Genomic DNA, 19,071 nt, shown 5'->3' with positions numbered 1-19,071 from the left:
GGGTGAGATAAGACCTCAATCTTCAGTGACCCTGGGGTCAGACACTACAATTTTGGTCGCAATTGTGAAGGCTACACTACACTATGTAGTGTCATCAAATGAAGGTCCCGAGTGCATTGTTCCTTCAAGTCAATATCATGGTGCTTGGGCAGGGAGCTCGTCACCGTTTTCTGAGGGTCCTGTATGATATTTGCTGATGATTTTGTCCTGTTGCAACTATAGCGAACCACGCACCGCCTTACCAAAATATATTTGAATGTGACACTCCACGATATACATCGTATGCTGCCCGATTCTAAGTTTCTATCCAAGATAGTCAATCCGACTATCACAGTATGTGACGATGATACCCTCACAGGTGCTACACTGTCGTAGCACTACTAGGGCTCATCACCATTATACCACGTGATGCGGCAATGGTAGTCACGGGACTCGGCACTCTGCAACCGGGCCGAGCGGTGCGGGTGGTTGACCCTTCCCGATTCAGACGCGGGGATAGCGGGTGTGATTATGTCATCCGTGCGTGCGGCTACCCGTTTGGGTGCCTTCCTAATCGGGCTACATTTGTCGTCGCACAGGGTCGAAGGTGAGGCGGATTTAAAAAGGGTTCGAGGACGCGAGGCATTTGGGGGAAGCTCACAAGCGGTCTTTCTTTTCTCTTCTCCTCGCCTTCGTTGGACCTCGCCAATATGACTCAAGCCAACGGCGTCCAGAAGTCCCTACCATCCGCACTGCCCTTGGTGCAGAAGCTTTCTAAGGACCATGATCTGGTTCTCAAGACCTTCCGTCTGCTCATTGCCGACCTGTGCCAGCAGTTTAGCGGTGGCCACCCTGGGTACAGTCCACATGTCCGAGATTACCTTTCTAGATATCACCGCTAACAATTTACTAGTGGTGCCATTGGCATGGCGGCCATTGGTGTGTCGTTGTGGAAGTACGCCATGCGCTACGCCCCGCATACCCCGGACTTTTTCAACCGGGATCGCTTCATTCTTTCCAACGGTAGGTAGCTGGCGCGTATGATATTTCGGTATCAGAAGCTGATGAAGTACTGGCAGGCCACACCTGTCTTTTCCAATACAGCTTCCTGCACCTTACTGGTTACAAAGCCATGACCCTTGACCAGCTCAAGTCCTACCACTCGGATCGTGTTGATGCGTTGTGTCCTGGCCACCCCGAGATCGAACACGAGGGAATCGAGGTCACGACCGGTCCGCTGGGTCAGGGAATTGCCAACGCCGTCGGTTTGGCCATGGCGACGAAGAACCTGGCTGCTACTTACAACCGCCCCGGGTTCGATGTGGTCAACAACCACACCTGGTGCATGATTGGCGATGCTTGCTTGCAGGAGGGGGTTGGACTTGAAGCCATCTCTCTTGCTGGTCACTTCCGTCTGAACAACCTGACCGTCATCTACGATAACAACCAGATCACCTGCGACGGATCGGTCGACCTTACTAACACCGAGGATGTGAATGCTAAGATGCGCGCCTGTGGCTGGGATGTGATTGATGTCCAGGATGGCTGCTTTGACATCGAGGGCATTGTGCGTGCTCTGGAGCATGCTCGCGCCTCGACAGAGAAGCCCACCTTCATCAACGTCCGCACCGTCATTGGTCTGGACAGCGCTGTTGCGGGCACCGCCACTGCTCACGGTGCTGCCTTTGGTGTGAACAACGTTGCAGAGATGAAGAAGCTCTATGGATTCAACCCCGAGGAGCACTTCGTCATCGGCGACACTGTGCGCCAGTTTTTCCAGGATCTCCCCGCCCGTGGTGAGCAATGGGTGCAGGAGTGGAATCAACTTGTCAGCGACTACACGGCTCAGAACCCCGAACTCGGCGCCGAGTTCCAGGCTCGTGTGCATGGCGATCTGCCCTCCGACTGGAAACAGCACATTCCCACTTCTTTCCCTGAGAAGGCCACTGCCTCTCGTGCATCCTCCGGCCTTGTATTCAACCCTATCGCTAAAGAAGTCAAGAGCTTCATTGTGGGAACGGCCGATCTGTCCCCGTCTGTGAACATGATCTGGCCTGGCAAGGTGGACTTCCAGCATGTGCGTATTAAACCCTTCGTGAATTGATTTGAACAAGTCTAACACCACAATAGCCTGATCTGCGCACCACTTGCAACATCAACGGCAATTACTCTGGCCGCTATATCCACTACGGTGTCCGTGAGCATGCGATGGCCGCCATCTCCAACGGCTTGGCCGCATATGCGCCTAACACCATTGTCCCTGTGACGTCTTCTTTCTTCATGTTCTATCTGTACGCTGCTCCCGCTGTCCGCATGGGTGCCCTGCAGCATCTCCAGATTATCCACGTTGCCACCCACGACTCCATTGGCATGGGTGAGGATGGTCCCACTCACCAGCCCATTGAGCTGGCCGCTCTGTACCGCGCCATGCCCAACTTGCTTTACATCCGTCCCGGTGATAGCGAGGAAACTGCGGGTGCCTGGATCGCTGCTATTGAGGCCAAGAAGACCCCGAGTATCATCTCGACTTCCCGCCAGGGCCTTCCGCAGCTCTCGCAGACACGTCGCGAGGGAGGCCCGCGGTGCATATGTGCTGTCCGAAGACGAGTCCGCCGTTGTGACCCTGATTGGTGTGGGAGCCGAGCTCTCGTTTGCTCTGGAGGTGGCCGCGAAGCTCAAGGCCCAGGGCATTGCGTCGCGCGTGATCAGTTTCCCTTGCCAGCGCTTGTTTGAACAGCAGTCGCTCGAGTATAAGCGCGACGTTCTGCGCCGTCACCGCGGTATCCCTGCCGTGGTGATCGAGCCTTATGCCCCCAATGGCTGGGAGCGCTATGCGGATGCCGGTATCTGCATTAAGCGCTTCGGTCACAGTCTGCCCGGCAAGGCGGCCTACAAGTTCTTTGGTTACGAGATCAACGCTTTGACGACTAAGGTGGCGGGCTACCTGAGCCAGCTCAAGGGCGATGAGCTCCTCTGCCACGAGTTCGTGGAGCTGTGAAGCTACGTGCATATGCCTCATGTTTTGTTTATTTAATAACCAGCCACATTTTGGGTGTTGGCGACGGGGCCATATAGATCGGTTGGGAATTTTGAGTTGTAAATAGTTTTTGTTTTTGTTTTTGCATTTGGATGGACTATTGGATGATATACTATATTACTTATATCACTTACAGTGTTTACTTTAATTCACGTAAGAACAAAGCTCAGGACTCACACTTGCTCGTATCTTTCAGTTCAGATCGAAGCCTCGGCTCCCTTTGCAGAGTGCCCCGCATGACATGTTCCGCGTGAAGAGGTTGGAGATTGCATGTCGGCTCTCGCCTTCCCCCACTTTGCGCCACATTTGGCAGCCCGAAGCGCCCGCGGGGAAACCCGAGCCTCAGGCGCCCAAGTCGACAGCGGTGCGTATACAAATTATGCAGACTCATCGTTTGAGAATGCCCGGTGCGAAGGAAGCAATGAGATGTAATATGCCCTGTGGGTCTGAATATGTGCAGGTAGATCATGTTCTATGTACAATGAGCCAGCAATGGAGTTCTGCATCTACATAGTGTATACTCTAAGGGTACGTACATTATCGCAAGCCCAGCTCGGCCATAATCGCCGAGTTGTGCTCTCCTACCTTCGGTACAGCGGCAATCTGGGCGCCATATCCTCCCTTGTCCGCATCTTTCGTCGATCCTGGCGGGAGCAGAGTTGGGACGACACCCGCAGGAGTCTGCACGTTCGTCCAACGCTCCCGAGCTTGCAGTTGGGCATGTTGCCAGACACCTTGCATGTCATTAACATTGGCATTGGCAATCGTGGCCTTGTCCAACCGAGCAATGGTCTCTTCCGCAGTCAATTTCGAGAAGGAGTCAATAATGATCGCCTTCAGGGCATCCCGGTTCTGCACCCGGAGCGTGTTACTGGAAAACCGGTCATCGGAGGCGAGGTTGGGCTGGAAGAGCACCCCCGAGCAGAAATTGGCCCATTCCCGCTCATTCTGGATCCCAAGCATGACTGTCTGGCTATCTCCCGTTTCAAATGGGCCGTAGGGATAGATCGACGCATGTGAGGCTCCCGCGGGCACTGGTCCCGCTGCACCCCCAAAGGCGTAGTACATGGGGAACCCCATCCATTCCACCATGCTCTCGAGCATCGAGATGTCGATACGACATCCCTGGCCGTCCCTGTTGCGTTGCATGAGGGCCGAGAGGATATTGGTATATGCATACATTCCCGCGGCGATATCCGCAATCGAGATGCCCACCTTCACTGGCTCTTTGCCCGTGCCCGTCACCGATAGCATACCGGCTTCACTCTGGATCAGAAGATCGTATGCCTTCTTGTCGCGATACGGGCCATCCTGTCCATATCCAGAGATGTCACAGACAATCAGGGAAGGGTGTCTCCCCTTCAGGGACTCATGAGAGAGCCCCAGACGAGCCGCGGCGCCGGGAGCCAGGTTCTGGACGAGCACATCTGCTTTCTCGAGCAGCTTCAACAAGATTCCGTGGTCTTTGTCATCTTTCAGGTTGAGTGCCAGGCTCTCCTTGGACCGGTTGGTCCAGATAAAATGTGACGCCTCGCCATTCACGCGTGTATCATATTGACGGGCGAAGTCCCCGGTGTCCGGTCGCTCGACCTTGATCACCCGGGCGCCGAGATCGGCTAATTGTCGAGTACAGAAAGGCGCCGCAATGGCTTGTTCCAGACTGACAACAGTGACCCCTTTTAGGGGTGCAGGGCGGTGGCCCGTTGTACTCGCATTGGAAGACTGTCGTGAGAGTCTGGAGAAAGGAGGAAGTCGCGAGGGCGAGGCGGCCTGGGGTCTCCGCCCTGCCACAACCTGCACGCCCGCACGGAAACAAGCAAATCGCATAGCTTTCTTGTCTAAGAAATCAATGATAGGTCTGCTAGTGGTTTATACCTTCGCCTTGGATGCTCTTAAAAGCTGTTCTCCACCACCTGAAGCAACACAAATGCCGATGCGCCCGACAGCCGACCAACCTGGCTGCATGCGCGAGTCGGCTGCATGCTCGGCTACCTGACCGACTACTACGCATTCGCAGGCCCGCATTTAAGACGTGCAAGCCATCCAGTACAGACACTGGCATTGATCCAATTGCACAGAATGTCTCGACCTCAATGGCAGCGGTTATTGCGGTCGCGATGGGCGGTGCGCTCGCTTCCAACATCACAGGCTGGGCACAATCGCTTCGCTGCCCGCGCTGCATTCTCGTCTTCGGCGCGTCGTGAGCTGATGGAGATGACCGGTTTCACAGAGGAACAGTTGACAGTCCGCGAGGCAATTTCTCATATCTGCTCCAAATTCCCCAACACCTATTGGCAAGAGCGCGACCAGCAAGAGAAGGACCCGAAGGAATTCCACGCCGCGTTGGCCAAAGACGGATGGCTGGGCATCGCCTTGCCAGAGTCGCACGGCGGAGCGGGACTTGGTATGTCCTTGAATGTTCAAATGTATTGATCTTCTCATGATCTAACTCTTGGCAGGCATATCGGAGGCCACCATGATGATGCAGACCATCACGCAGTCGGGTGCAGGAATGGCGGGCGCGCAAGCCATCCACGCCAACGTCTATGCGACGCAGCCACTGGCCAAGTTCGGCACTAAAGAGCAGTTGGAGACGACGATCCCCAACATCATCAATGGCACCTGGAGAACCTGCTTCGGGGTGACCGAGCCGAACACCGGATTGGAGACTCTCAAGCTCAAGACCCTGGCCAGCAAGACAGCCGACGGATACTCCGTCAGCGGTCAGAAGATCTGGATCACCTGTGCCCAAGTCGCATCCAAGATGATTCTGCTGGCCCGGACGACTCCCCTGGAAGAAGTCAAGAAATCCAGTGAGGGTCTGTCTCTCTTCTGTATCGATCTGAATCGCGACCAGCCGGGACTGGACATGCGGAAGATCAAGAAGATGGGCGGTCGCGCCGTGGATGCCAACGAGGTCTTCTTTGACAACTACCAGATCCCGGCCAACACCCTTATCGGAGAGGAGAACCAGGGCTTCAAGATTATTTTGCACGGCATGAACGCTGAGCGCTGCCTGCTCGCCGGTGAGGCCCTTGGTCTCGGCTACGCGGCTCTGGAAAAAGCCTCCCAATATGCCCAAGAACGCGTGGTCTTTGGCCGGCCCATCGGTCAAAATCAAGGAGTGGCTCATCCTCTCGCCGATGCCTATATGAAACTGGAAGCCGCCAAATTGGCGACCTACCACGCAGCCCGTCTCTATGATACCAATGATGGCTCTGTTCCCTTCCACTCGATCGGGGTAGCCTGCAACAGCGCCAAGTACCTGGCGGCCGAGGCTGCATTCACAGCCTGTGAGCGGGCGGTGCTCGCACACGGTGGTATGGGATATGCGATGGAGTATGATGTTGAGCGATATCTGCGGGAGTGCCTGGTGCCCCGAATTGCTCCAGTGAGCCGGGAAATGATTCTGAATTATGTGAGTGAGAAAGTGCTTCAATTGCCTCGGAGCTATTAAAATACAACTGGGTACATAGATGGTGTGTATATTAGCGAATGTCAAATATCCGAATTCTCTATCAAAAGGTACAATCATATACGTAGGATAAACTTCATCGTGGGTTCTTCAGATACAAACATGCACCATATCCTATCTCAATTAACTTTCCATGGTTTTACACATCTGCAGTTGATGTTAGTACTAACTGAAACTCGTCTCCCTGCTCTGAATAGAAAGACACACCTCACTTCCTAGCAACTCCCCGTTACTCGTAGTAGTCTGTAGCTATTTCTCCATTGTGTTGCTGCTACTGCTGGCAGCTATTTATCAAGGTGGAAAGTGGGCGCGCGACGACAAAACAGGCAAGCATATCCCGATTTTTGATCCCGAAATGCCATGCGCCAACATGTGTTCCAGTCGCGTGACCGTTCCGCTGTCGGAGTGCACCCGCGGAAAGCTTTGGCGAATCATACGCCGAGCTGATGACGCCATGTAATATTGGTGCCTGAGGCGTCAAAATAGTCTCTCCGCCTACTGCGATAGGAAGTCTTGATGCCTGACAATATGGGTCATCAATTGCTTGATAACCATCGAATTCAATGCTGTCGAGGTGACTCTTTCCTTCCAGTATTGTGTCTTCTCGCACCTGTCTGTCACGATGCGCTCGCTACACGGCATTATCCGGTACGCCTCTCGCTCGCGCATCCCGCAATGGCGATCTGGCGACTCCACCCTTGCCAGGACCCGTCAAGTAATGCTTGCGCAGTCGCAACGGCTGCACACCAGCTCTCCGCGCCAGTCCTCCACCAATGCCACCTCCTACGCCAAAGACTCGTCCAACCCGGCTATGTCCTTTCCATGCCTCGATGCCCAGGAAGCGAAATCAGCCATTCTTTCCGCCCGGTCACTTGAAACCGGGCCCGAGCCCTCATACACGGCGGGCGAGCACGAACGATTCCACAGCGATAAGCCAATTCTTCTGGACTGGGGCGGAGTGTTGCCGGAGTTTGACATTGCGTATGAATCCTGGGGCCAGCTCAATAGCGAAAAAAGCAATGCCATCCTATTGCACACCGGCTTGTCCGCCTCGAGCCACGCCCACAGTACTGCTCCCAACCCCAAGCCTGGATGGTGGGAGAAGTTCATCGGCCCCGGACTGCCCCTCGACACCGATAAATACCACATTATTTGCACCAATGTGCTAGGTAGCTGCTATGGATCGACTGGACCATCCTCTACCGACCCATCGGACGGGCAACGCTATGCCACACGTTTCCCGATCCTCACTGTGGATGACATGGTACGTGCCCAGTTCCGCCTCCTTGACTGGTTGGGCATAAAGAAGCTGGCTGCTTCTGTTGGCTCCAGTATGGGCGGTATGCAGAGCTTGGTTGCTGGCGTTCTATTTCCTGAGCGAGTGGGCAAGATTGTCAGCATCAGCGGTTGCGCGCGCAGCCATCCTTATAGTATTGCGATGCGGCATACCCAGCGCCAGGTCCTCATGATGGATCCGAACTGGGCCCGTGGATTCTATTACGATGCGATTCCTCCGCACTCAGGCATGAAGCTTGCTCGAGAGATTGCCACAGTCACCTACCGCAGTGGCCCGGAGTGGGAGAACCGTTTTGGGCGCCGCCGTGCCGACCCCAGCAAGCAACCTGCGCTGTGCCCCGACTTCTTGATTGAGACCTACCTTGACCATGCCGGCGAGAAATTTTGTCTGGAGTATGATCCCAACAGTCTGTTGTATGTGTCCAAGGCGATGGATCTGTTCGATCTTGGCCACGCCCATCAATCCGAGACTCGCCGCCGCCGCGCGGAAGCAGAGGCCCGCATCGCCCAGGGAGGCATCTCTCCCAGCGTGTCGGATCCGGCTTGCAGTTTGACTCTTCCCGACCAGCCCTATGAAGAACAGCCCGAGGCAACCACCTCCCTGCCTCTCTCCGATCAGTCCGTCTCCGCCACCACCGACGGTCCCCCACGTGACCTCGTGGCCGGTCTGGCTCCCCTCAAGGGTCACGATGTTCTTGTGATGGGAGTCGCCAGTGACATCCTCTTCCCGGCCTGGCAGCAGCGCGAGATTGCCGAGACCCTGCGCGCGGGCGGCAATCAGACCGTGCAGCACATCGAGCTGGGCGAGGACGTCTCGCAGTTCGGTCACGACACCTTCTTGCTGGATTTGAAAAACATCGGTGGTCCGCTGGGCCAGTTCCTGCAGTAGACTGCCGACCCCCGGTTGGTATCTCCTGTGTTTGATGACCCAATCCTGTACATACTAGTGCTATAGTACTTCGCAACTAGCGACGATGAAAATAATGCATAAGCGGGCGTTGATTTGAATGTATCTGACGGCACGCATCTCTATATCTGCGCAAACCGATGTATTTCTCCATTATTACGTTTTATCTTACCGAAAATTGTATAAATAGCTGTGCGCCGGCGTCTGGCCTGGAATCCCCCATACTCCGCGGAGGTTCGTGTGGGGCAGTCAATTCAACCGAGAAATTAGCAGAGCGATGTGATTTTAACCGGGGGCGCTTTGCAGACCCCGCTATGTTCGTACCATCGGAGTCGGGTCCAGAACTGTCCCAAGCTCAACTATTGTGCTAGTATCGTAGGGTAAATAGAGAAACACGGTCAGCTGGCCGCAGGATCCGGATAATCTCCAAACAGCAGGCGCAGCCCGAGCCAGCCAGGCGGCGGTGGAGCCCTTGACATCATGCCGGACTCATCTTCCGCGCGATGCACTTTCCGGAACAAGCCATCTGCCCAATTGTTCTCCTTGCCATTCTTCTCTCGTTGACTTTTCACAGCGAGCCAGTCTTGAACAACCATGTCGCAGTCTCCTTTGTACATCGGTTTCGACCTGTCCACCCAGCAGCTGAAGGGCTTGGTGGTCAATTCGGAGCTGAAGGTCGTCTACATCGCGAAATTTGACTTCGATGCCGATTCCCATGGCTTTCCCATCAAGAAGGGCGTCTTGACAAACGAGGCCGAGCATGAAGTCTACGCTCCGATCGCATTGTGGTTACAGGCCTTGGACACCGTGCTCGAGAGCTTGCGCAAGCAAGGGCTGGATTTCAGTCGCGTCAAGGGCATCAGCGGGGCAGGCCAGCAGCATGGGAGTGTCTACTGGGGCGATGAGGCAGAGCAACTCCTCCGCAACCTCGACCCGTCCAAGTCGCTTGAAGATCAGCTTCCCGCTGCTTTCTCCCACCCGTACAGTCCCAATTGGCAGGATTCTAGCACCCAGCGAGAATGCGATGAGTTCGATGAGATCCTCGGCAGTCCAGAACAACTTGCACAGGCTACTGGAAGCAAAGCCCACCATGTAAGTGCAAATTGGCATAGCAGAATCAATATTACCCCATCGATCTGAGTCTTACTAACACTCTTCCCCTTCTCCAGAGATTCACGGGTCCTCAGATCCTCCGCTTTACCAGAAAGCACCCCGAGGTGTACAGCAAGACAGCTCGCATCTCCTTGGTCTCCTCTTTCATTGCCTCCCTATTCCTTGGACATATTGCCCCCTTCGATATCTCGGATGTATGCGGCATGAATCTGTGGAACATCAAAAATGGCACCTATGATGATAAGATCCTCCAGTTGTGTTCTGGCAAGTTCGAGGTCGAGGATCTGAAGCGGAAGTTGGGCGATGTGCCCGAGGATGGTGGGCTACACCTAGGATCGGTCCACTCCTACTACACAAAGCGTTATGGCTTCAGCTCGGATTGCACAGTCATCCCCGCCACCGGCGACAACCCGGCCACGATCCTCGCGCTGCCTCTTCGACCGTCCGATGCGATGGTGTCTCTGGGTACCTCGACGACCTTCCTCATGTCTACTCCCAGCTACATGCCTGATCCAGCCACTCACTTTTTTAACCATCCAACGACCGCCGGGCTCTACATGTTCATGCTATGCTATAAGAACGGCGGCCTGGCCCGTGAATATGTGCGGGATTCCATTAATGAGTCTCTAAAGGATCACCCATCACAGCCTTGGGCCAATTTCGATAAGATTTCGTTGGAGAGCCCACCACTCGGCCAGAAGAACCCTACAGACTTGATGAAGATGGGACTATTTTTCCCGCGGCCAGAGATTGTCCCGAACCTCCCATCCGGTCAATGGCGTTTCACCTATAACGCAGAATCTGGAGACTTGCAAGAGACCACTTCGGGGTGGAGTGCTCCGAACGATGAAGCCCGCGCCATCATTGAGAGTCAGCTGCTCTCGCTCCGCCTTCGATCCCGAGGACTCACCCAGAGCCCCGGAAATGGGCTGCCGGCGCAGCCACGCCGAGTCTACCTTGTGGGAGGTGGATCCAAGAACCAGGCCATTGCGAAAATTGCAGGCGAGATTCTTGGAGGTGTGGAAGGCGTTTATAAGCTGGACATTGGCGACAACGCCTGTGCCCTGGGAGCCGCTTACAAGGCTGTCTGGGGCATGGAGCGGCAGCCCGGTCAGACATTTGAAAATCTCATCGGCCAGCGGTGGCAAGAGGAGGAGTTCATTGAGAAGATTGCGGATGGATATCAAAAGGGCGTGTTCGAGCAGTATGGCAAGGCTGTGGAAGGGTTCGAGAAGATGGAACAGCAAGTGGTGCAGCAAGTGAGTGCGGCTCAAGGCGCCAAACCATAACCGTCCATGCGTGGAAGTTTATATATAGATTATGACCGTCGACGTTGTGACAATTTTCGGCTTCCAAATATTTCTGGTCGTCTAGAGATGCCGGGAGGGAAAGCTCTTACATATTAATCCCATAAAAGTGATGAAAAAAGAGACATTGATTGTGATACGATCTTTCACAAGGGTTAGGCTGCTTCAATACTCAAGAAGTTTTGAGACTCCCATACGACATTTCTTCATCTTTCGGATCATTCCCATTTCTCCAGACGGAGATGCTTCGTTTCGACCCTTGTAGCCACAGTTTGGATTACCATGAATTGCTCTGTGGCCATTGACTCAGAGAAATTATGAAAATCTTCTATCGCTTTCCATCCAGTCAGGACAACAAATTCCTCGTTCTCGCTTTCCATGTCTTTATCAATTCTCCACCCTCCAAAGTACGGAGAGACGCAGGTTGATGCTTCCAACGCTGGGATACCTGCTGCGAAGACATGATCGAACTTGGCCTTCTTGCTAGGGTTGACAAAGTACCTGCTCAGCATCACGACTGGTGCTTGGAGCGGAGTGTTGGAGAGAGAGCCGGAAGGCTAGGTGAGATCAGTACTTTGGATGTCGGCGAATTGGTGCTTTCGGATTATCCCGTACACTTACCGGAACATCCAAGTGAAACATCCATTCCACATCCATATCGACCTGCAGCTTGCCAAGCAATCGCTGGTTGATCTCGGACGTAATCCATTCCCCGCCATGTATAGCGACAGACTCCCAGCCACCGAGAAGGTAGAAATAGCTTGGGTCTTCCACCTGTCGCAGAAAGTGGACAGGATAACCCGAGTACTTCGACTGGGCCTGTTGAGCTTCTCGTAGACCCGTCTTTGTGGCGGTCGATGGCTGACGGACCTTCAAGTGAAGGAAGGCGATCTCGGTGACCGCCATTGAAATACAAAACCTGAGAGCTATCCGACCAGAAGACTTACCTTTCAAAGTTGTCCGTATCGTGGTGAATCAGAGATTCATCGATTTGGTGGTGAGAGGGCCCTCTTATATAATACTTTCTGTCTCCCATTCTCCGCCCCCAAGTGGAAGGCAGCCATAGTGGTGCGCGTTCCAATGCATAGTGGGGACTTCCGAATCGCTCTTTGAATTCACAAAGCTTTATTCAGGACACTAACTGACTAAGGAAGAAAGAGATTATCACTATCACTATTTCAATGGCTAGTGCTTGAGAGGGAATTTTCCCTATTCATTTAAGTGTAATACATGCGAATTCGTCGGTCCCACTCGGATTGTAGAGTACCGCACCTCCACTCCTAGGGTAGTGTATTGTAGCCCCTTGTTTTACATGGCCCGCTGACGGGGCTTATTTCAACGCAGTATTTTCATCTTCCGTAAATTGAGTATTCTATTAAAAATGGACATTCTTGACCAGGTTCGAATCATTGTAAGTCTATATCAAAATTATCAAAATCTAGAAATAGGTACAAGGAGCTATTTCTCACCGCCTTCCTACTGTGGTACTACGTGGTGCCTCCTAACCGCGACTGTGGTGGATCTCGCTTTGCTTCCCCGGACTCTTACTTCGAAATGTCTACATCACATCTCTCCCTTCCCACGCCTTCTGGACAGCGACCTACTCATTGAATCCTCGCTGATGCTCTAATGGCCCCACTGGCGGCATAGATGGTAAGTACAATGGATTTCTGGAAGGGTATACATTTGGCCTGTTCGGGGCTGATCGTCACGAACAGCCGTCGCCTTCCACGATGTCAAACCCAGGCGCGTCCAGTTATCGCAGTCGCGTTTCCCGGCGGAGGGAACCGCGCAATATCCCGCTCGAGGCGGAAGTACTTCTCAATAAGTTTATCTGGGGTAAAGCCACCCTGCCAAACCGCCTGATGGAGTTCCCCATCCCGCTTGATTGCGCATGGGCGGATAGTCCAAGTCAACATAACCCTCAACCCTCGCGGTTCGATGCGCCGCAACAGCCTCAAAAATCAAACGCGACATCGGACCCCAATTCCTTTTCCCGGGCTACTCCTTCTCAATCGTCCACGCCGGACTCTCGCTCACGCGCCCTGAAACCTATTTCGAAAAACACAACCAACACACCTCCCCAACCCCAACCGCAATTGCTGTCAAAGAGCCCTGTAGCATCTAGCAAATATGAAAAAGACTCTCTTCGAAAGGTTGTGGCCGTCCACAATGCAAGTCAGCAGCACCAGGGAACAAACACACCGCGGCAGGCGACTTCGGCACAGCGATCACATAATACGACCTCCCCTCGACTGCGCATAGAATCTGCCTCTTCACGCACACCGGGCGTTCAAGATGTAAACTGTCGTCGTTCGAGGCGGTCACGACCGCTTCCCGGGACCTATAACGTGCGTGCGCTTGCAAGTGAGGCGTTCGGCCCAGAGCGGGAGGACCCCAAAGACGATGATCGCGCAATTCTCAAACCCAACAGCACCAACTTTTCGCCTGCGATCTCGCTGGCCGTCACTCCGCAGGCTTCTCAACTTGTTCAAACCCCACTGGCACGCAAGCGCCCAGACCTTGGGAAATTTATCTTGGGTCGGCAATGCGGGCGCTCTAGGGTCATGCATGATGACCCTATCTATTCCCAATTGTCCTCAGAACTCGTGCCGTGGCGACAGTGGAAGGGAGCATCCAATGACGTGGTCAGCCTAGCATGGTCACCAGATGGCTCTCAGTTTGCTGCAGGGGCCGTGGCTCCGACCGACGAATACAACCGCGGAAATAATCTGGTGTTAGGAAATTTGATCCGAAATTCGCTACATGAGCTTTCTGATCACTGGAAGCCGCGTCCAAACCCCAGGAATACGCTCGATCCGCGACTATTCACAACTGTGTCTACGACGCAGTGGGTGGGTGACCGGCTTTTTACTGGGAGTTTTGACCACACAGTTAAAATCTGGGACGTTTTGCAAGAAACATCCATGTCTTGTGTGCAGACCCTCATGCATACATCTCAGGTCGAGGTCATGGCAAACTCGGCACACATGCCTGGTCGCCTGGTAACTGGGACACATGACGGCTTTCGCTTGTGGACTCTAGGCTCAGACCCATCCTCTATCTCCCTTGACCTTTCCCGTGGCCCCATGCAGAAAAATGTCCCGTTGGTCCCGACCAGCCTTGCATGGGGACAAACCCCCGAAACAAAGAATTTCATCATTGGCGGCATGGCGCAGAATGAGGACGCGAACAACCTCGACATCGTTCGCTCCGGTCACTTGGAATTATGGAGAATGGAAGAGGCATCCGTGACTTCCAAAAAGCTCATGCCATGCTCACAGAATATCTTTGACATCAAGTGGCATCCCTCGATGCCGAAATTTGCGACAGCGAGCCCACTGACCACCAATCCAAAGGAACACCCCGTTGGTACACGATCGCTAGTTCACATCTACACATATCAATCGTGGGCGGACAAAGTGATTACCACCGACGCTCTTCCCTGTCCGGCTTTAGATATCAACGAGATCACTTTCCCTCCGTTCGGTGACACCTATGTGACCGCAAGCTGTACGGATGGAAGCACATACGTGTGGGATATTCGCATGCGCCAAATCATTCACAGGCTACAACATGGCGAACCCCTCAGCCCGATTAGCCATGAGTACACCCGAGAGGCGGTTGATGTTGGCGTTCGCACGGCGGTCTGGGGGGCATCAATTGACCAGTTCTACACTGGGGCTTCTGATGGGGTTCTCAAACAGTGGGATATCCGGCGGTCCCCCGAAGATGTCTTGCTGGCCAACACGGCTAGCTTGGGCGACGGAATTATGAGCTCTGCCTTCTCCCCTGACAAGGGCCATCTCCTCCTCGGCGATAGTGGAGGAGGCATTCACGTACTGTCGTCTGGACCTACCTCGGATCCCGAGCCCGGCACTTTTCGAGTTTTCTTTGAGCACAGCTTGCCTGAGCCGGAGTCCGAGGTGACTGCGATATCGGCTGCAAATGAGCTCGTATCCTCGGGTCAACTCACCATGCACCCGACTTTCGGACCGGTGCAAGGCCCCCAGTACTCTGGACCTGTTGCGCGCTGGGCACGAAAACTATCTTTGGACGCGAATGCATCGACCGAACAAATATTGAAAATGCCTCTTTTGGAAGAGATCCAATTATGTCAGTTCGAAGGGCCTCGACCGGAAGATCGAGTTGGGCTGGACCAGCGCTCCAGGGATGAGCTTCGGAAACTGGTCAACATCGCCATGGCTCGGAACAAACCAGGCAATTCCTCTTTGGGTCATGCACGGCAATCAACAGGTCATGGGAATCTGACTTCGCAAAAGCGCAAACGAGACGCCTCGCCTATCTGCGTTAGTAGTGATGATGCAGAAGATCGCACTCGTACCCATGGCCCCATGAAAAAGAAGAAGAAGAAGAGGGCCAAGGCCAGGAAGGTAATGCTGGCGAAGCAAGAGCACGAACCTACAGTGAACAATCCAGACAAGCAGGTTGAAATTATCGACCTTACTTTGGAAGATGATGAAGATCATACGATACCCCTGGGTTTATCTGCTACCGATCCGCAGCCAGCTTCCTTAGTAGACGGCCTCATCGGCGCATGCATGATGGATGAATCCACTGAAAGCATAGCAAATGTCCCTAATGAATCGCTGGACGAAGCGGTCGATGAAAGTCTCGAAGATGACCACTGGTGGCCGGATAGTGGGCAAGTGGACGCCAATATTCCCACTGGGGAGAACTGATGGCTGCTCCCCTCTGGTTGCCATCTATAATTTCTTTTTACGCGAATACCCCCTGATGTTGTATCTTAAATTCAATATTGAAGATCGTCTTTTGAGTGCGAAATCCTTCAAGTGATGCTTAGAAATAAACCCGAAAGATCTTGATGTGAACGCCCAAACTATGCAAGAGCCATGTCCTAAGTTTAAATATACAGTGCCATTCGGCCAGAGGAATAATCAAATCCCCGGGAACGATCGAGATACACGATCCCACCATACCAACGGAAAGTCTCTCCTATCGGCAACGTTCCACGCATTTATGCGCCGATCTTCTTCTGCGCATTGTTGAACTCGCGCACGGTGATCTCACACTTCACCTCCTGGCACAGTCGGCGACGGCGGCCGAGATCAAGCTTCGAAGCAAATTCAAGACCCGACGCCCGCTCAACGGCCTCCAAGGGGACTTCGAAGTCGGACAAGCTCTTTTCATTGGGAATGCGAGCATTCGGCAGCACGAACGCGCCCAGCGCAACCTTGCTTGTCGGGGAGTTGGTGCCGTCTTCAGCATAGATGACCTTGTAGAAGTGGGTGGGCACCGCGACATTGGGTGGGTTACCGATCACTTCGTAGTTGACGCGCCACTTGCCATCGGGGTCACGGCGAGGAAGGTAGAGAGGGCCGGTCACAATGCGAACCGATGGGTAGCGGGAGGCTAGTTTGCGGCCAAAATCCTCAAAATGCGCCCAGTAGTCACGGTTGAAACCCTCGCCTACTTGCGGGCACATGTTGCTGAGGAGAAAAGTGCCGTCCATGGCCTCCTGCGACCATTTCGCGTCCGCGGCAGGGACCTGGTGGCCGCGATCGTAGCCCGAGCGGAAGTAGTCGGCCAGTTTGGCGCGGAACAGGGCCGGGATGGAGGTATCTTCGGCAAAGGTGCTGTGCTTGCGGTCGGCGTCCTTTATGGCCAGCGACTGCGGCGTGATGTGCTCGGCGACCCAAGAAGGGTTGCGAGTGCGTCGGTCGTAAGCGCCGTGCAGCGGCAGGGTGGAAAGCTCGTCCGCGATCGGGCCTGGGAAGCCATATTGAAGGACCCCAGCAGGATCCACGGGTCCGACAGCCTTGGCGGCAAGTGTAGGAGTCGCAGTGGACTTGGGGACCTTGGCGCCGCTCGCAGGAGTCGGGGGAAGCTGCTGGTGCTGGTGCTGCTGGTGCTGGTACTGTTGTTGAGACGGTTTGGCGGAATACAGCAGGGCCGTGACACCGGCGCCCGTGGCCGCACTGGCTGCGGCAATGACAGCAAACGTGGCCTTCGACATGATGTGCCGAGATCGAGGGTGGGGGGGGGGATCTCGAGGCAGAAGAGGACGGAGGGAAGGCGTTGATTGTTGACAACTCTGAAGTTGCGGGAAAAAAGAAACGGGGCCGGGCGAGACACGCGCCAATCAGAGCCACATGCGTAGGCTGACCAGCTGCAGCGCAAGTCAGAAGATCACAAAAAAGCAGCCCGTGGCGCTAATGATAAGCTGAAATTAAGAGCGGCGGAGGAGAGAGACGATTACGAATCACAATGCATCCGCGGACAACGTGCTGTCACTGGGATAGATCTGAAAGGAGCCAAATTGCTTTGAAGGTATTAATAGTATAGACGACTCGTATACATTGGTCTAGTATTTGAGCCTACACTAGTTCCCTAGGGTAGGAACCAGCGTACTACTACAGTGTAGTAGTAACACAGTAGGAATACTGTGTAGTACTACCTTCACAATGGACGTGATGCCGATCGTCAATATCATATGTGATTCAGGACTCAGGTCCTTCGTCTCAAATCCAATCGATTTACTCCGATATCCAACTTCGGGGTAGATTTTACCTCGGGACGAGATCCCCAGCGCGGGGAACTTCGTTCAAATCGTGGTGTCACCTTGCAAAAAATAAATACACGACCTCTCCCCAACCTGGAAGGTTAAAAAAGGCGAAAACATTATAAGAAGCTCTTCTATTAAATTCAGGGTTTATAGAAAAATGATGCGGCATATGAGGTTCGGGTTTCCAGATCCCCATCACAAACTAGCGTATCGTGCCCATGGAACGGTATGTACCGTCGGTTGGGTAGCGATGACCAGTGACAGCAGATGCCCAATGTATCTTATATCCGAGCTCCCCGCAAGGGGACTTCAGCAAGAGATTCAACTAATCAACAGCCTGGTCTATCCGAGTCTATTCCTTCCTCCACGACAACCAAGCAATGATAATGAGCCCTTTCAGGAAAGCAGCCGTCCACAAGGCACCCATCATGCCAATTGAGCTATGAGCCCAGAAACCACCAAGCACGACGCCGAGTAACAGACAAACCACGGCACCGGTGCGACGCATCTGTTCGGTATTGCGGAGCAGTTTAGGTGAGAGCAGATCCGGGTGGGAAAAGAGATCGCAGTAGACGCTAGTGAGAACCACACTCGTCAATCCATTATACTTCAGCACACGGCTCGTCACCGCCTGTCCGCTGCTCTGGAATGCCACGAGGACAATGGGGACGAGCACCAGCCAGCTGAGCGGTTGGTTTCGCGACGAATGGAAGATGGTGACGATGACGGCTGCCACCATGATGCAAAGAAGCTGAGCCACAAAGGACGCAACAAGGACCCAGCGTTGGCGCGGTGCAAAGGCCCGATGAAAAGCTGCAAAGCAGAGCGAGCCCAAACAGAACCCGGCAATCGACACGCCGGATTTGATCCAACGGTCGTCGTCGGTGCCGACGAGTCCCAGCCCAAAGTATACTGTGTTTCCGGTCTGCATGCTTACGAAGGAGCCCCAGATGAAAACAGCGGAACTGTCTAGCAATCCGGTAATGATGTAGCAGAACAGCAGCAGGAGATCACCGTAGCGCGGATCGAGAGGCTGTCTGAGGTATTGCGACACGCGCGATCGAGGCGGATGCGCGGGGGAAGACAACAATCCCCCGTTCTCCAGTAAAGGATCCGTCTCGAGCGGCATGATGGTAGGGGAGGCGGGGAGGGGGGAGAGGAGGATGAGATCGATACCAGCACTTCGTTCGGGGCCTGTCGGGGTTGGCAGGGCAAGCTCATTCTCGTGCGGAGAAAGCGACGCGGCGGGAAGTTGCCGCTCTCCGCACGGCCACCGCTGCGTCATCGCGGCCGATCGGATTCCCCAGTCGGCGAGACCCGCGGTCAACAACACTGTGAATTTAAGAGATCATGGGCAGTTGGTGATTGCGGTTTCATCTCATGTCTGCCATTTGATCGGATCGGAGATTA

The 19,071-nt window shown here is 54.1% G+C and overlaps 9 protein-coding genes across 9 annotated transcripts; 5 read left to right on the top strand and 4 right to left on the bottom strand.

Moving 5' to 3' along the window:
- Window positions 1-689: 689 nt before the first annotated feature.
- Window positions 690-2,977, top strand: N7532_009827 (transketolase family protein; the record flags this gene model as incomplete). Its single annotated transcript, XM_056622318.1, has 5 exons — window positions 690-835; window positions 893-1,002; window positions 1,059-2,056; window positions 2,110-2,542; window positions 2,583-2,977. 5 exons carry the CDS (start codon window positions 690-692, stop codon window positions 2,975-2,977), a joined length of 2,082 nt encoding a protein of 693 aa, XP_056469734.1.
- Window positions 2,978-3,553: 576 nt separating this feature from the next.
- On the bottom strand, window positions 3,554-4,843 carry N7532_009826 (CaiB/BaiF CoA transferase family protein; the record flags this gene model as incomplete). Its single annotated transcript, XM_056622317.1, has 1 exon — window positions 3,554-4,843. One exon carries the CDS (start codon window positions 4,841-4,843, stop codon window positions 3,554-3,556), a length of 1,290 nt encoding a protein of 429 aa, XP_056469733.1.
- Window positions 4,844-5,095: 252 nt separating this feature from the next.
- N7532_009825 (acyl-CoA dehydrogenase family protein) lies at window positions 5,096-6,473 on the top strand (the record flags this gene model as incomplete). Its single annotated transcript, XM_056622316.1, has 2 exons — window positions 5,096-5,420; window positions 5,476-6,473. 2 exons carry the CDS (start codon window positions 5,096-5,098, stop codon window positions 6,471-6,473), a joined length of 1,323 nt encoding a protein of 440 aa, XP_056469732.1.
- A 640-nt stretch (window positions 6,474-7,113) lies between these two features.
- N7532_009824 (homoserine O-acetyltransferase family protein) lies at window positions 7,114-8,676 on the top strand (the record flags this gene model as incomplete). Its single annotated transcript, XM_056622315.1, has 1 exon — window positions 7,114-8,676. The coding sequence occupies one exon, from the start codon at window positions 7,114-7,116 to the stop codon at window positions 8,674-8,676; it is 1,563 nt and encodes a 520-aa protein (XP_056469731.1).
- Window positions 8,677-9,288: 612 nt separating this feature from the next.
- N7532_009823 (xylulokinase) lies at window positions 9,289-11,096 on the top strand (the record flags this gene model as incomplete). The annotated part of the gene is made up of 2 exons (XM_056622314.1): window positions 9,289-9,786; window positions 9,864-11,096. The coding sequence occupies 2 exons, from the start codon at window positions 9,289-9,291 to the stop codon at window positions 11,094-11,096; spliced, it is 1,731 nt and encodes a 576-aa protein (XP_056469730.1).
- Window positions 11,097-11,332: 236 nt separating this feature from the next.
- On the bottom strand, window positions 11,333-12,020 carry N7532_009822 (uncharacterized protein; the record flags this gene model as incomplete). Its single annotated transcript, XM_056622313.1, has 2 exons — window positions 11,333-11,671; window positions 11,736-12,020. The coding sequence occupies 2 exons, from the start codon at window positions 12,018-12,020 to the stop codon at window positions 11,333-11,335; spliced, it is 624 nt and encodes a 207-aa protein (XP_056469729.1).
- Window positions 12,021-12,847: 827 nt separating this feature from the next.
- On the top strand, window positions 12,848-15,817 carry N7532_009821 (WD repeat protein; the record flags this gene model as incomplete). Its single annotated transcript, XM_056622312.1, has 1 exon — window positions 12,848-15,817. One exon carries the CDS (start codon window positions 12,848-12,850, stop codon window positions 15,815-15,817), a length of 2,970 nt encoding a protein of 989 aa, XP_056469728.1.
- A 296-nt stretch (window positions 15,818-16,113) lies between these two features.
- On the bottom strand, window positions 16,114-17,112 carry N7532_009820 (DNA/RNA non-specific endonuclease; the record flags this gene model as incomplete). The annotated part of the gene is made up of 1 exon (XM_056622311.1): window positions 16,114-17,112. One exon carries the CDS (start codon window positions 17,110-17,112, stop codon window positions 16,114-16,116), a length of 999 nt encoding a protein of 332 aa, XP_056469727.1.
- Window positions 17,113-18,013: 901 nt separating this feature from the next.
- N7532_009819 (YoaK family protein) lies at window positions 18,014-18,946 on the bottom strand (the record flags this gene model as incomplete). The annotated part of the gene is made up of 1 exon (XM_056622310.1): window positions 18,014-18,946. The coding sequence occupies one exon, from the start codon at window positions 18,944-18,946 to the stop codon at window positions 18,014-18,016; it is 933 nt and encodes a 310-aa protein (XP_056469726.1).
- Window positions 18,947-19,071: the final 125 nt, after the last annotated feature.

Source organism: Penicillium argentinense, assembly GCF_028826775.1.
Source record: "Penicillium argentinense strain IBT 30761 chromosome Unknown utg000010l_segment0_segment0, whole genome shotgun sequence".
Taxonomy (NCBI): domain Eukaryota; kingdom Fungi; phylum Ascomycota; class Eurotiomycetes; order Eurotiales; family Aspergillaceae; genus Penicillium; species Penicillium argentinense.
Note: the sequence above shows the minus strand (reverse complement) of the source record. Positions and strands in the feature narration are given on the sequence as shown.